General features: G+C 34.9%; 5 protein-coding genes across 5 annotated transcripts; 3 read left to right on the top strand and 2 right to left on the bottom strand.

Moving 5' to 3' along the window:
- Positions 1 to 76: 76 nt before the first annotated feature.
- LOC106618262 (uncharacterized) lies at positions 77 to 5039 on the bottom strand. The gene is made up of 10 exons (XM_070107612.1): positions 4786 to 5039; positions 4371 to 4702; positions 3859 to 4290; positions 3219 to 3803; positions 2747 to 3148; positions 2235 to 2666; positions 1570 to 2154; positions 1097 to 1498; positions 609 to 1016; positions 77 to 525 (listed from the first exon to the last, which is right to left on the bottom strand). The coding sequence occupies exons 2-10, from the start codon at positions 4572 to 4574 to the stop codon at positions 307 to 309; spliced, it is 3669 nt and encodes a 1222-aa protein (XP_069963713.1). The 5' UTR covers positions 4575 to 4702; positions 4786 to 5039; the 3' UTR covers positions 77 to 306.
- A 287-nt stretch (positions 5040 to 5326) lies between these two features.
- LOC106618252 (MYG1 protein) lies at positions 5327 to 6944 on the top strand. Its single transcript, XM_014235929.3, has 3 exons — positions 5327 to 5430; positions 5498 to 5849; positions 5910 to 6944. Exons 1-3 carry the CDS (start codon positions 5367 to 5369, stop codon positions 6658 to 6660), a joined length of 1167 nt encoding a protein of 388 aa, XP_014091404.1. The 5' UTR covers positions 5327 to 5366; the 3' UTR covers positions 6661 to 6944.
- A 69-nt stretch (positions 6945 to 7013) lies between these two features.
- Positions 7014 to 7853, bottom strand: Prosbeta3 (proteasome subunit beta type-3). The gene has a single exon (XM_014235932.3). It carries the CDS (start codon positions 7687 to 7689, stop codon positions 7072 to 7074), a length of 618 nt encoding a protein of 205 aa, XP_014091407.1. The 5' UTR covers positions 7690 to 7853; the 3' UTR covers positions 7014 to 7071.
- A 224-nt stretch (positions 7854 to 8077) lies between these two features.
- On the top strand, positions 8078 to 10808 carry Iru (E3 ubiquitin-protein ligase Iruka). The gene has a single exon (XM_014235930.3). It carries the CDS (start codon positions 8600 to 8602, stop codon positions 9674 to 9676), a length of 1077 nt encoding a protein of 358 aa, XP_014091405.2. The 5' UTR covers positions 8078 to 8599; the 3' UTR covers positions 9677 to 10808.
- A 500-nt stretch (positions 10809 to 11308) lies between these two features.
- Positions 11309 to 13584, top strand: LOC106618233 (uncharacterized). Its single transcript, XM_014235886.3, has 4 exons — positions 11309 to 11540; positions 11616 to 11828; positions 11885 to 13085; positions 13261 to 13584. Exons 1-4 carry the CDS (start codon positions 11397 to 11399, stop codon positions 13380 to 13382), a joined length of 1680 nt encoding a protein of 559 aa, XP_014091361.1. The 5' UTR covers positions 11309 to 11396; the 3' UTR covers positions 13383 to 13584.
- The last annotated feature ends 1924 nt before the right edge of the window (positions 13585 to 15508 follow it).

Raw genomic sequence — 15508 nt, forward strand, 5'->3', positions numbered from 1 at the left:
GCATTATTTGCAACCTGTGAGGTGATTTCAATCCCGGATTCCCCTGGCTTGAGCGGTAAAAGAAGAAAACACCATGTACAAATCTTAAATGATATAATTACTACACAACAACATCCAGCAATTACATTTAATTTTCTTCAAGTGTGGCATTATTTTGTTTTAGGTTTTTTGTAACAACGCGTGGGGCGTTCTTTAAGTTCCTCAGATAATATTTTTCTTTTGTAAATATTGTATGTATTATATATATTGTGCTTGTTGTTTTAACGGAATATCTAAAGATATTATATATCTTTTCGAATAATTGACCTATGACTCCTCCTCAGATACTATGGACGTATTGCTCAATGGTTGACCATACAAATAAATAATGTGTTCGTTGGTGGCAATTGTATTACCTCCAAATACTTCCTCCATCAAATCAGCAAATGGTCCACTGACACGAAATTTATTGCCGATGCTCTGCTTGTAAGTTCTGGCTAAATTTTTAAATTTTGTTTTGAGCATATGCACAGTTGTAGGTTGTCTCTGTAATAAAACCAAATAACAAATAAAGTTTAGAGTAGTAGATAACTGTTAGGACGTAAATAGTATACATATTTCAAAATTACCAAAACTCCTTGGCTCTCTAAGTCAAGTAACACATTCTGCATTGCAAACTTCTTTTTACGCACATGCAGAAACTCATCCTTTCTAGAAATATATGCACATAAGAATGCTTTGGTCTCACCAATGGTCCAAATTCGCCTGTCATTAAAAATTTGTTTATCTAGTAAATGTTTCTCTTCTGATTCTACCGCCAGGTGGAAATTCGTTTGGCCAATTTCATTTAATGAGGTCGGATTAACGGAGTTGCTTTTTGATTTACTTTTATTGTTCGAAAATATTTCATCCATCAAATCCGTAAATGGAGCTATACAGGGAGCGGCTCTCCGTTTGGTGTTGTTGATTACCTGCTTATACGCTTTAAGCAAGTTTCTAAATTTAGTTGAGAGCATGTCCACCGTTGTGGTCTGGCTCTGTAATACAAAAAATAGGAATAGAAATGTTACGAAGTATCTGATAGATATTTTCAAATAAATAAGTAGTCAAAACTTACCAAAATACCTTGACTCTCCAAATCAGACAAAACATTCTGCATAGCAAATTTCTTTTTACGAACATTCCGAAACTCCTCCTTTCTAGAAATATAAGCATTTAAAAATGCTTTGGTCTCTTCGTTAGTCCATATTCTCTTGTCAACAAAAGTTTCTTTGTTGTAGAATGCTTTATCTATTATATTTCTAGTTGTTCCTGATTTTTCTACAATATTTTGCTGTTCATTGGATAGTGTGTGATTATGACAGGTACTTGGGTAATCTTTACAAATTTCCTTCATCAAACTGCCATACGGAGCTATCACAGGAGTATTCGTTCGTCTGCTATATTCGATAGCTCGCTCGTGTGCTCTGACCAAGTTTTTCAATTTTGTTGAGAGCATGTCCACCGTTGTGGTCTGACTCTGCATTGGAACAAATTAGCAAATTAGGAAGACTACAACGTGCTCGACCCAAATAAATATTTAAAACTTACCAAAACCCCCTTTCTTTCCAAGTCATGTAGTACATTGCGCATAGCAAACTTCTTTTTTCCTACTTTCCTAAATTCATTCTTTCTAGAAATATATGTCCTCAAAAATGCTCTGGTCTCCCTCCTAGTCCAAATTCTTTTGTCATAACACTTTTGCGTTTTGTCTGGGGATTTATCTCTTGACTCCATTGGTGGCTGAGGTTGTTGTGATAATGGTATTGAACATTTTCCTAACAGTTTTGGGGAAGGATGACAAGTTATCTTTCCTTGTCCGTTTCCGTGTACATCCCGATTGTACAGGGTGGACTGTCGCGGGAATTTCTTATGGTCTGTTTCTACATTTGTACACCAGTTGGGCAATAACTGCTCCTCGGATAATGTGGGCGTATTACTTAACGATTGCTCATAGAAATTGGAGGTAATATTTTTGGAAATACTTGGGTTATCTGCAAAAATTTTCTTCATCCAATTTGCATACGGAGTTTTACAGGAAGAATTTGTTTGACTGTTATTGTCGATGCCTTGCTTGTATGCTCTGATCAAATTTTTCAATTTCGTTGAGAGTATATTTACCGTTGTAGGCTGCCTCTGCAATGAAACCAAATGACCAATTAAGTCCATACAATATAATAGATGCATATATGTTTCAATGTATATATAAAACTTACCAAAACACCTTGACTCTCTAAGTCATGTAGCACATTCTGCATAGCGAATTTCTTTGTATGTTTATTTCGAAATTCCTCCATTCTGGAAATATAAGCATTTAAAAATGCTTTGGTCTCACCAACAGTCCAAATACGCCTGCTACTGAAAATTTGCTTATCTAGTAAATGTTTCTCTTCTGATTCTACCGCCAGGTGGAAATTCGTTTGGCCAATTTTATTTAATAAGGTCGGATTGTTCGGTGGTTGCCCATACATAACGGAGTTGCTTTTTGATTTACTTTTATTGTTCGAAAATATTTCATCCATCAAATCCGTAAACGGAGCTATACATGGAGCGGCAGTTCTCCATTTGGTGTTGTTGATTACCTGCTTATACGCTTTAAGCAAGTTTCTAAATTTAGTTGAGAGCATGTCCACCGTTGTGGTCTGGCTCTGTAATACAAAAAATAGGAATAGAACTGTAACGAAGTATCTGATAGATATTTTCAAATAAATAAGTAGTCAAAACTTACCAAAATACCTTGACTCTCCAAATCAGACAAAACATTCTGCATAGCAAATTTCTTTTTACGAACATTCCGAAACTCCTCCTTTCTAGAAATATAAGCATTTAAAAATGCTTTGGTCTCTTCGTTAGTCCATATTCTCTTGTCAACAAAAGTTTCTTTGTTGTAGAATGCTTTATCTATTATATTTCTAGTTGTTCCTGATTTTTCTACAATATTTTGCTGTTCATTGGATAGTGTGTGATTATGGCAGGTACTTGGGTAATCTTTACAAATTTCCTTCATCAAACTGCCATAAGGAGCTATCACAGGAGTATTCGTTCGTCTGCTATATTCGATAGCCCGCTTGTGGGCTCTGACCAAGTTTTTCAATTTTGTTGAGAGCATGTCCACCGTTGTGGTCTGACTCTGCATTGGAACAAATTAGCAATTAGGAAGACTACAACGTGCTCGACCCAAATAAATATTTAAAACTTACCAAAACCCCCTTTCTTTCCAAGTCATGTAGTACATTGCGCATAGCAAACTTCTTTTTTCCTACTTTCCTAAATTCATTCTTTCTAGAAATATATGTCCTCAAAAATGCTCTGGTCTCCCTCCTAGTCCAAATTCTTTTGTCATAACACTTTTGCGTTTTGTCTGGGGATTTATCTCTTGACTCCATCGGTGGCTGAGGTTGTTGTGATAATGGTATTGAACATTTTCCTAACAGTTTTGGGGAAGGATGACAAGTTATCTTTCCTTGTCCGTTTCCGTGTACATCCCGATTGTACAGGGTGGACTGTCGCGGGAATTTCTTATGGTCTGCTTCTACATTTGTACACCAGTTGGGCAATAACTGCTCCTCGGATAATGTGGGCGTATTGCTTAACGATTGCTCATACAAATTGGAGGTAATGTTTTTGGAAATACTTGGGTTATCTGCAAAAATTTCCTTCATCCAATTTGCATACGGAGTTTTACATGAAGAATTTGTTTGACTGTTATTGTCGATGCCTTGCTTGTATGCTCTGATCAAATTTTTCAATTTCGTTGAGAGTATATTTACCGTTGTAGGCTGCCTCTGCAATGAAACCAAATGACCAATATATATGTTTCAATGTATATATAAAACTTACCAAAACACCTTGACTCTCTAAGTCATGTAACACATTCTGCATAGCAAATTTCTTTTTACATTTATTTCGAAATTCCGCCTTTCTAGAAATATAAGCATTTAAAAATGCTTCGATCTCTTCGGTGGTCCATATTCTCCTGTTACTAAAAATTTGCTTTTCTCGGGAATGACTCTCTTCTGATTTTACCGCCAGATCGAAATTCGTTTGGCCAGTTTCATTTAATGAGGTCGAATTATTCGGCGGTTGCCAACACATAACGGAGCGTTTTTTTGGTATACTTGTATTATTCGAAAATATTTCATCCATCAAGTCCGTAAACGGAGCTATACATGGAGCGACAGCTCTCCGTTTGGTATTGTTGATTACCTGCTTATATGCTTTTACCAAGTTTCTAAATTTTGTTAAGAGCATGTCCACCGTTGTGGTCTGGCTCTGTAATACAAAAAATAGGAGTAGAGCTGTTACAAAGTATCTGATAGCTATTTTCAAATAAATAAGTAGTCAAAACTTACCAAAACACCTTGACTCTCCAAATCAGACAAAACATTCTGCATAGCAAATTTCTTTTTACGTACATTCCGAAACTCCTCCTTTCTAGAAATATAAGCATTCAAAAATGCTCTGGTCTCCGTCCTAGTCCAAGTTCTTCTGTCAATAAAAATTTCTTTTTCGCAAGATTTTCTACTTTTTCGAACATGCGTCGACTTAAATGTCATTTGGCTAGATTCTGTGAATATATTGAAGCTATGGAACCTGGCCGCCTGTTGGTTTCAAAACTCTTTTGGTATGCTCTGACCAAATGTTTTATTTTCATCTAGAGCGTATTTGCCGCTGTAGGCGGTTACTGCAATCAAATCAAATAGAAAATGTAGTATGTTATTTGAATACATATTGATCTCATGAAGTAAACAATTATTTAAAACATACCAAATCAGCTAGACTCGCCAAATATGACAGAAGGTTTTGCACCGCAAATTTCTTTCTAGAAGTTACGAAATTTGTCCTTTTTAGTAATATACATTTGTATGCTTTCAAAAATGCTCTGTTTTCCTCACTTGTTTAAATTCTTCTATCAGTTAAGAATTATTTATTGTTTAATCATTTAGCATTAATGCTTAATTATCTTAACGTTATGTATTTTTTCTTAATTTTGTCTTCCCGTACATTCACCGTAAACAAAGTAGCCCAACATATGTTTTAATAAAACTCTGTTAACATAGGAATCTTTTGTTGCTCACTATCGGCAACTTCTCATTTAGTGTTACCGCACATGCTAACAGATAATTTTTGATTACCTGCAGTAGTTTAACGAGATAGCAAATAGTAAGTGTTTTTAAATATTTTTACTTTCTATTGCATAAAAGCAGTTATAGGCAATCGAAAATTAATTTTGCATTGGCGTGACAGTTTAACTAAATAACAATTTTTTGACATTACTTTAAGTTATGTTTTAGTTACAGTATTTTCGGAAACACGCAATATGAAATGGCAACTCTCATTTAATAAAAATGACAGCAAACAATTTCACGTGCCAGTTGATTACCCTCGCAGCGAAACGCGCTTGGAATCAAGGTAAATAAAATATATAATAAATATTGATTTTTAAATAACTAAATAAACGTATGTATATATTATACAGTTTTTCAGTATCGTGTTCAAAGAACTCCATTAGACATTTTCTTTAGAATGAGTTCTGACTGTGAATCACCTAAGCGCCCTCGTAACGATGTTCCTGTAATTGGCACTCACAGTGGAACATTTCATTGCGATGAAGTGGTGGCGTGTTTTATGCTTAAACAACTGCCAGAATACAAGAACGCTAACATTTTTAGGAGCCGAGATGCACAATTGTTGCGTGAAAAATGTGATATAATTGTTGATGTTGGAGCCGAATTCAATCATCGACAAAAATGGTATGATCATCATCAAAAAAGTTTTACGGAAACACTTAGTTCCCTGCGTCCCGAACTTGGGGACGAGTTCAAGATTAGGTAATTTATTGCGTCAAGTTTTCAAATTCCAAAACATTAAAAAAATATTTTTTGTTTTAGGCTCAGTAGTGCTGGTCTTATTTATGCTCATTATGGCGAACGGGTAATAGAATGTATTTTAAGAGAATATGGTAAGACTCCATTATCCGACGAAAATTTAAAATTGAGTTTCATTCAAATATATCGTAATTTTATCAGCGAAATAGACGCTATTGATAACGGAATTCCCATGTACGAAAATGTTGTTGAACCACTGTATAAAATATCAACACACCTTGCTTCCCGCGTGAATAGATTAAATCCCTCTTGGGAAGACGAACAGGGTAGTGCAATTGAACAAAAACGTTTTGAACTTGCTCTAGAATTGGTTGGCAAAGAGTTTGTAGAAAATGTTTTAAATATGGCCAGCTCTTGGGTAAAGGCACGAGAATATGTTCGGAAAGCATTAGAGCACGCTGAATCAATTTATAAGACTGGTGAAATTTTGATACTAGAACGTTTCTGTCCTTGGAAAGAACATTTATCTGATCTCGAGAAGGAATATAAGGTTGTGGGTATTCCTAAACTAGTAATATTTTCAGAAAATGAACAAAGCTGGCGAGTTGCTGGCGTACCTGTCTCTCCTAGCAGCTTTTTGGGTCGAAAATTTTTACCAAAACCTTGGCGAGGCTTACGAGATAAAGAGCTTTCAACGGAAGCGAATATATCGGACTTAATTTTTGTACACTCAACAGGATTTATAGGTGGGGCAAAAACAAAAGAAGCTGCGCTAGCAATGGCTATAAAAAGTGTACAATGGAAAGATGATTAATTCATACATATATAAATTATAAACTGTATTGTTTTAAAAATATTAAAAGCCATTTGAAATCATGCGAAGTGGCTAATAAATTTTAAAATGATTTACAGTTTTCATTGAATTTAGTCGAGAACTACCCAATAATCATAAGGACCGTCAACTCGGTCATGTTATATAATTTGGGGGAAGTTTTCTGCCGCTGCCACAACAACTACATTTAAATGTCTATAAAATTATGTTTGATAAATCGCCAAAAAAGCAAAATATATTAAATGTACTTATTGAAAACGAATAAAGCATTTGATTTTTTTATGGGAGAATTTTAACTAAACGTCATATACTTGTACAAATATATATTCAAAAAGTTCTTATTTTTGTTTTAATTTCAAAAACATTTTATTTCATAAAAATGTAAACATATTTCTAATCCATACGTGTTTTAATTTGTTTTTTAGTAATTTTATCCTTTTCAATAATATAAACAGTCGCACCCCAGCCGCTAATAGCGTCACGATCAAATGCGCTAACTATAGCCTGGGATATCACCTCTGATAATTCTGCCGGCTCTAGATCTTCCTTCCATAATGTTTCACACATACCATAGAGTTGTTCCGAACAAGTACCAGCAACTACGAAATCATCTGGCTTATTTGGACATCCAATAAGGTCCATGTTACATATAAATGGTTCCAAAGTTTTGGGATGTAAGCCGGCAATTACTGGTTCGATGAAGTATGGTCCGAATCGATGTTCATATAAGAAATTAGATATCATAGCAGAAAACGGTTCCGGTGTCATCTCCCGATTTTCTCGATCTTCATATAATTTTTTGCGAAACATGATCCGATCATGCACAGTTAGTATATCTGTTTGCAAACCAACAAGTCCCAGGAATGTGCGGGGATTGATTTGGAAAACTTTTTCAAAGTCTGTGCTAATTGTTTGAGCTTGTATACCAAACCGATGGTCAGTTGCAATAGCTACACAATTCTTCCCGCGCATAGCGACGAGACACCCACCGTTATAAGCCATAATCGACATTTTGCAGTGCTATTTTCTCAAGCTGATCCAAATAAATTTAAATTAAATTATATCCCAAGGTAGAAAATGAAATATTCTTCAATGACCAACACAAAACCAGCTAAACTGAGCTAAACACCAAGATGACTTTTTGTTTCTATGTGACAGCCTCGACTCATCAGAATAAAGTGAGGTTAAAATAAGGAGGTGCCACATTCAACAAATATATATTATTAAAACGATTTAATTTAATTCACGGTCAAAACAGTTTGACTAAAATATACCTAAAAGAAGGAACTTGGAATATTTTTATTAAATATTTGAATAATAATCAATAGTTAAGTTTCTTAAAAATTGTTTCGGTAAAAGGTCAGTAAGCAGTGACTTTGACGTTTAATAATTTACGAACACTTCCTAAGTGGAACTCAATGGGATCATTTTAGCAGAACTTCCATTCAGCTTTATAACATAAAAGTCTTAAATTAAGAATATATATCAATCGTTACAAGTTGGGCATCGAAAAAACATTACAATTACATTACGGGAAACCTCATATGTAATATTTTAAACAATTTATAAATCAAGATTTAGTATGGAAAAAAGGAAAAATCGGTAAATTTCAACACACAAAAACAACAAAATCGTTCGACGTATTGGACAACGGTTGTCTGACGTCTTGAAGTTAGTGGAACTTAAAAGTGAGCACACTGAATACAATACCGTAAGAAAATAAGCAAGGTCCCAATAAATAGCTTAGTTGAAAGGGAAACAAAAAATTAGATTTCCAAACATTTAAATTAAAAAAGTAAAAATTAATAGCAACAAAAAATCACCTTCATCTTGCATACCAACGGACAATACTACGGGCGGCTCAGAAGAAAACGTCTTATCTACTTCAATTGTATTGGCTGAAACATCAAACGAAACCAGAATGGCCGAAGCTGTGATTGATGAACGTGCGCCACTACCGACTCGATTCTATTGTCATGTGTGTAGTATGGAAGTAAACATTCCAAATACAGATTTCACCTGCCCTCATTGCTCTGGTGGATTTGTGGAGGAGCTACCATCGGTACCGATTACTGCTAGTGGCAGCAGCAGTACATCAAGCTTTGCTGATGGACCCAGCAATAGTAGTTCTGATGCACTTGGCTTAAATCGTTTGGTTGATTTAGATGCAATACGGGGGGAAATAGAAACACTTTTAATGTCCCGCAACGGTCCCATAGAAATTGCCATTGGTCCGGCAAATAGACGCAGTAGCATGCTGTTGGGAAGTGGGGGAGGTGCTAGCAGTTCAGGGAATAATAGCGGAGCAAGCGGTGGTCCTGGGGGAGGTCGAGTACATCCACCCAATCTCGGAAGTTTAGACACTGTGCTTCTTGATGTTTTACAATCTCTCTCCGGAGGTGATGATGGTTACTTTGGAGCTACACCAATGTTTTTTATGGGAAATCCTGGAGACTATGCCTGGGGTCGTGAAGGTATTGATACAATTGTTACTCAACTACTTAATCAAATGGAAACATCTGGTCCACCACCTTTGCCAAAAGATAAAATAGATGAAATTCCCAAAGTACATGTAACCTCCGAGGATGTGGAACGCAAAACACAGTGCTCAGTTTGCTGGGAAGATTTTCGCTTAAATGAAATAGTGCGAAGGCTGCCATGCTTGCACATATATCACGAAAATTGCATTGTGCCGTGGTTGGACCTACACGGTACATGTCCAATCTGTCGAAAATCTTTAAGCGATGAAGAAAATATAAATGAAGTTGTTTTGGCAAACACCGATGTTGGTATTATGGACAGCAGTATGACAGAAGTACCACAGTCAGACGACACAGTTATGGAGAGTGACGTCTTAAATGTTGAACCTCATAGTAGCGACAATAGTGATCCACAACCAACAAACTCTATTACCGGCAGTGATGCTAGTCAAACTGGAAACCAGCAGCAACAAGACAATGTGTTTGGATTTGATGATAGCGTTGTCGATTTAGACTAAACATTTCATCTGCGCTGCTTTCAAATTCCTAATGTATGGCTTTTATAATAAATATGTGTCTGAGTTACAGCAAAAGAAGTAGCTATGATTGCTAACAAATATTATACACACCTTAAACAAATTATACATACTTGCGATAATAACTCCAAATGCCAGCATCTGTACGGAATAAATAAAATGTTAAGAAACCTTAGAGCAGAGTGACACAAGCATTAGTTAATGCTAACTGACCTTTTTATATGTATGTAGTGATGAAAATAGATTAAATAAATAACTTGGGAGAAAATGTATGCAGACAAAATAAAATAAAAGATTAAATGTTTTGTTGAAGAGGTAGAAAATATACAAATTATCGGAACAAACTTGAAATATGCATGCATTCGGAGTATCAACAAAAATTGTTAATTTTAAATTATTTAGTTTTCGGTTGTAATAAGCCTTTTGATAAAATTAAAAAGGCACACATATATAAGCACGTCGATTAAATTCTCTTATGAAGTTAGGTAAACGAAAAGCTTGATAAACGCAAACAAATTTTGAATAAATTGAGGATTAAAATAATAGTGATAGTAATGATGTTGGTAGCGTTGACATACTTTGCAATGTATTACCGGAGTTACATATTTACTAATTGCAAATACATTTATTAATATTGTATAAAATAGATTTTAAGTGCATCGACAGAGCAATTATTGTAATGAAATTCATTATGCTAAAGATTTCGTAAAACGAGAATATTAACAATTTCGTAAAACACATCCTCAAACGAGTACATACTATTAAACTAACAACTACATTTTTTAGCTGATTTCATAGGACACATAAATAAAAGCGATTAAAATATTTATCTAGATTGTACTTGCTAAAAAAATAAACGTTAATAATTGTTTGCTACAGTTACTCATTATTTGTGTATTAAATTGTATGTATACGTGCAAATTGAATATTATAAATATTTATTTCATTTTTAACTAATTATTTAGGAACACATATACCTATGTATATTTATAAAAAAAAATCAGTGAAAATCAAATAAATCGTTTCGTTGTTTCTTTTTCAACTTAAATAAAAAAATGTGCGATACTAAAACGAAATATACTTAACAATATTTAAATAAAAAAGTAAATACAAATATTATTGTTGTTATTTATGGAATTTTTTAATGAATTTTTTCCCAAACTTTAACTCTGATGGAAAACCGGGCCTATGTGTTCCTAGCCTTGAATTACTTAATTGAGCGAAAACTGCTCATAATACCCCTCAAATTACATAGAAGGGTACTAATCAATATTGAAATCAAATCATGTGTTTGTAAATAACACAAGAATGTCCATATAAACAACTCTTAAATATAACGCAAAAAGTTTTGGGAGAGGTCACATTTATTCTTATGTAAATCAGGAAAATTTCTTTCTCTTCGAACAAATGACTGATATTTGCATTATGTTTCAATTACCTAGACTTTACACTTTTTGCAGCGCAAAATATAAGAAATTATTAATTTTATTGCGTTACATTTTTAAAAGAAACTAAGTAGAATTCAGAAGTCCAATGATTTCTTTCTATGTATATATGTATATGTATACATATGTATGAAGTGTTCCTTTGCTGTAGTTCCTTTTTATTTCTCTTCTACTCGTTGTCAAAATAAATTCTATACGAACGTGGAAAGTAAGCAAATGCAACGAAGAAGCATTATATTTTAGAATTTAATATTAAAATGATTTGTACGGACTATTACAACGCTAATCATAATATTGGGTTCGACAGGGAAGAAGGCATTCATGATGATAATGAAGCTGAAGGATACAGCAATGACGACGAGAACACCAACTCGGAACTATTTATCCGCTTGACAGATATGGTAAATTTGCCGTTTATACTTAAAATGAATATGCATATAATATTAAAAAACTTGTAAAAAAAATTATCTAACAAGGTTCGTAAGCATTACTGTAATTATTTGGAGAAGCAACTGCTTGAAAATGTACAGGCTTGGCACGCAAACATAACTCAAAAGTGTGATGCGGTCTCTAACTCTGAGCTTCCGATTGAGAAGGCGGCCGTGGAGGAGTGCTGTCGTGTGCTGGAGGATAGGGCATTAAAGTCTTGTATGCATGCACGCCGCTACCAACGTACTATGTTAAAGATTGTAAGTTCACCACGGGAAAATTTGTATTAAATCAATATACACAACTAACTTTTTAGATAGCTGAAGTTCGCCGCAATACACAAGAAAATCGTTTAGAGGGAAAATTAAAGAGTTTTATTGATGCGAATGAAGGCAATAGGCTTTTATGCACTCATAAGCAGAAAGCGACACAAACTGACGAAAGCATGTTTTCCTTTGATTATGATCCTCAAAGTTCAACAACAGAAGCCCCGATCAATATTTCCAGTAGTCCTTGTAGTTTATCGTTGGAACAAAAAATAGAAATGTTTCAAAACCGTCTCAATCAAGAAACTGTAGCTAAAGTCGCAGCCACACATAAGATGTGCAGACCAAGGATATCGCGACGCACGCTACATAAACTTTCAAAGAACCATCACCCCACTCAGAGCAGCAATAATAAAATGTCACAAGACATAAGTTGCTGTGAGCAAATTCAAAAGAGTTTGGGCGAAGACTCAAAATTAGAATCGACTAAAGACACTTCAAAAATTATACATGTTGCAAGCTCGGCAAAGCTTAAGGAGGTGACTGAAGTAAATACATATTCCTTAACAAGCAATTGCACGCCGATATTGCAATCTCATGCTAATAGCATTGGACTAGAACAGGATGATGAAATCGCTAAGGAATTAGACCAACTATTTAGCGAGGAAAAGTCAGAGTTAGAGGAATTACTTGGTCTCAATTCGAATTCTGAATTGGATGATCCAAACGTGCGCAGTGTATTGGAAGAGATTGAAAGTGCAACGTTAGTACATGATTTAAAACAAAATTCTATTAAACATCAGCAAACTATAAATTATTCCTCAGATAAGGAAGTATCGCCAATTAACGTAGTTAATTCGCCGCAGCAACATGTGTCCTTATCATGTCATACTGAACGACCAGTTTCAAATATGCGGCACAGTTTATGGCCTTGTGAATTGTATATGCAACGGCGTCGTTTATCAGAGTCATTGAGTCGATTACTGGAAGAAGATTTTCGCTGGCATGATCTCATCAAATGGAAGTTTCAAACAGTTTTTGGTGACGATAGCGATGACGAATTTGCGACATGCAGTCCATCGATTGAACTAAACGAAGTGCTCATATGCAGTTGCATTCGTCGTATCTCGCCATGGATGGTGAAACATTTAATGAAACCGATGCGTGCGGGACTCATAGCTAATCGCTTTTTATTTAAAAAATTGGCAAAACGTTTGGCGCATTCTATAGTTTTAGAAAATCAATATCCGGGTGAGTTTTCAACTTAATTGTGTAAAAATTGAAATTTTTGTGCGGTAAACAATTTGTGTAGAAATATTGTATCCATAGATAAATTTAAAAAATATTTAAACGAATAATTTTTTTTTGAAAAAAAAAACGGTTCGTTTATATATATGTATGTATATAAAACAAATCTAATTTTCAGATGAACGTTTTATTAAACACGCAGTGGAGGAGTACTTTTGCCTGCATCAGGCTGTCGTCAGTATGGAGGACTTGGCCAGTATGCCCAGTCTAACCACAATCAATGATAATTTAAATTTTTAGAAATTTTAAATTAATAATAAATCACACAACGCCCGGAAACCAGGTCGATCACAGATAATTAATCCTTAGAATCCCTTTATATCTTGAGCTGCAATAACAATAACGTCATGAATTGTCCCTCCCTATATTATTTTCTGTTAACTGAATACTATTGAATTTTTATATACATAAATAAAGGAATTGCATAAATTCACAAAATATATTTAAATATATATAATATAATACAATATATATATTTTCGTTTAGATTTTGTAGTCACTAATTTTGACTGCACATACTGTACCTATTTGTGCAATTTTCAAGTAAGCGCTTTTAATATGACAGGTGAATTATAATTATTGAAATAAAATATTAAATTAGATATTAAGAATATTAAATATGTGTTAATTTTAAAATGTTGGACATTTTTTTAATTACAAAAAATTGTATTAGATTTCTTATTTGGAGTTGCCAAAAAGATGTGCATATCCTTAAATAGCATTCGGAAGATTATAATAAGCACCAATTTAAAGGAAAAAAATAATAACAAGTAAGGAAGGGCTAAGTTCGGATGTAACCGAAAATTTTATACTCTCGCAAAGTCAAATAGTATACTCGTTTGAGATTTCTTTGTGGATTGACTGATATTTTCGGTAGAAGGTCAACTATAGGCACTGGGGTCCACATATTTAGTACTTAGGGGCTTAAACAGTTTTGGTTCGATTTAGACAATTTTTGGCCACAAGGTGGCATACTTTAATCGCATTATTCACGCAAAGTTTTATCCCGATACAGTTGTTGTCAGATTTGCATAGTGGAAAGTGAAAGAATCAGATGGAATTATAAATGGGAAGTAGGCGTGGTTGTAGTCCGATTTCGCCCATTTTCGCACTATGACATAGAAACATGAAACGTTATGCACCGAATTTGATTGAAATCGGTTGAGCAGATCTCAAGATATGGGTTTTCACCTAACAGTGGGCTGTGCCACGCCCACTGACTAATTTTGAACGCGGTTCCTATAAAGTCATCTTATACCATCTGCAAAGACAAAATTTAATGTCTCTGGCGTGTTTAGTGCTTGATTTATCGCGCTTTTAGTAGTTTTTAACAGTACCGTTATATGGGGAGTGGGCGGAGTTGCCACCCGATTTCAACTATTTTCACACCGTCAATAGAAGTGCTAAAAAAATTTGGTTGTAGTGAATTTTGTTATTATAGCATTAGCGGTTTAGGAGATATGCACATTAAACCTATTAGAGGCGGGACCACGCCCACTTTTAAAAAAAGTTTTAACTGCAGATGCCCCTCCCTAATGTGATCCTGTGTACCAAATAACAGTCTTGTATCTTATTGCCGAGCTTAGTTATGGCAAGTTATTTGTTTTTGATTAATGGCATTTTGTGGGCGTGGCAGTGGTCCTATTACGCCCATCTGCAATACCAACCGTCGCACGGTACCAAGAAACATGTCTACCAAGTTTCATAAAGATATCTCAATTTTTACTCAAGTTAGAGCTTGCACGGACGGACGGAGGGACAGACGGACGGACAGACAGTCACCCGGATTTCAACTCATCTCTTCATCCTGATCATTTATATATATATAACCCTATATCTAACTCGATTAGTTTTAGGTGATACAAACAACCGTTAGGTGAACAAAACTATTATACTCTGTAGCAACAGGTTGCGAGAGTATAAAAACCGTTAACTTCAGCTGCACCGCAGCTATAAGACCCTTCACTTGAACTTAATCAACATACAAACCAAATTTCGAACGCGACCAATTTCCGACGGGTACTAGACGCCAATCACAGTGGAGCTATTAACACCTTCATTGACCACGTTCAAGTGAATGGCGTACTTGGAGTCCAAATACCACCCAGAATAGAATAAGAACTGAGTTTCGTAAACCAACATGAACGCTAGCGCTACTTTGTTCTGGGTATTGTAGCAGGTTAAACACCTACTTATCCAGAAAAGATTTTGACATACAAAACCGATCTTCAGGTAGATGGATACTCGTTACAACAACAACAACCCTTCACAGGTGCATTTATTATAGCATAAAAGTGTATAAAAAGATCTTTATCTTGATTTTGATAGATCAGTTTGTATGGACGCTATTTGCCATAGTTGTCCGAT

This window comes from Bactrocera oleae, chromosome 2 (assembly GCF_042242935.1).
Source record: "Bactrocera oleae isolate idBacOlea1 chromosome 2, idBacOlea1, whole genome shotgun sequence".
NCBI classification, from domain to species: domain Eukaryota; kingdom Metazoa; phylum Arthropoda; class Insecta; order Diptera; family Tephritidae; genus Bactrocera; species Bactrocera oleae.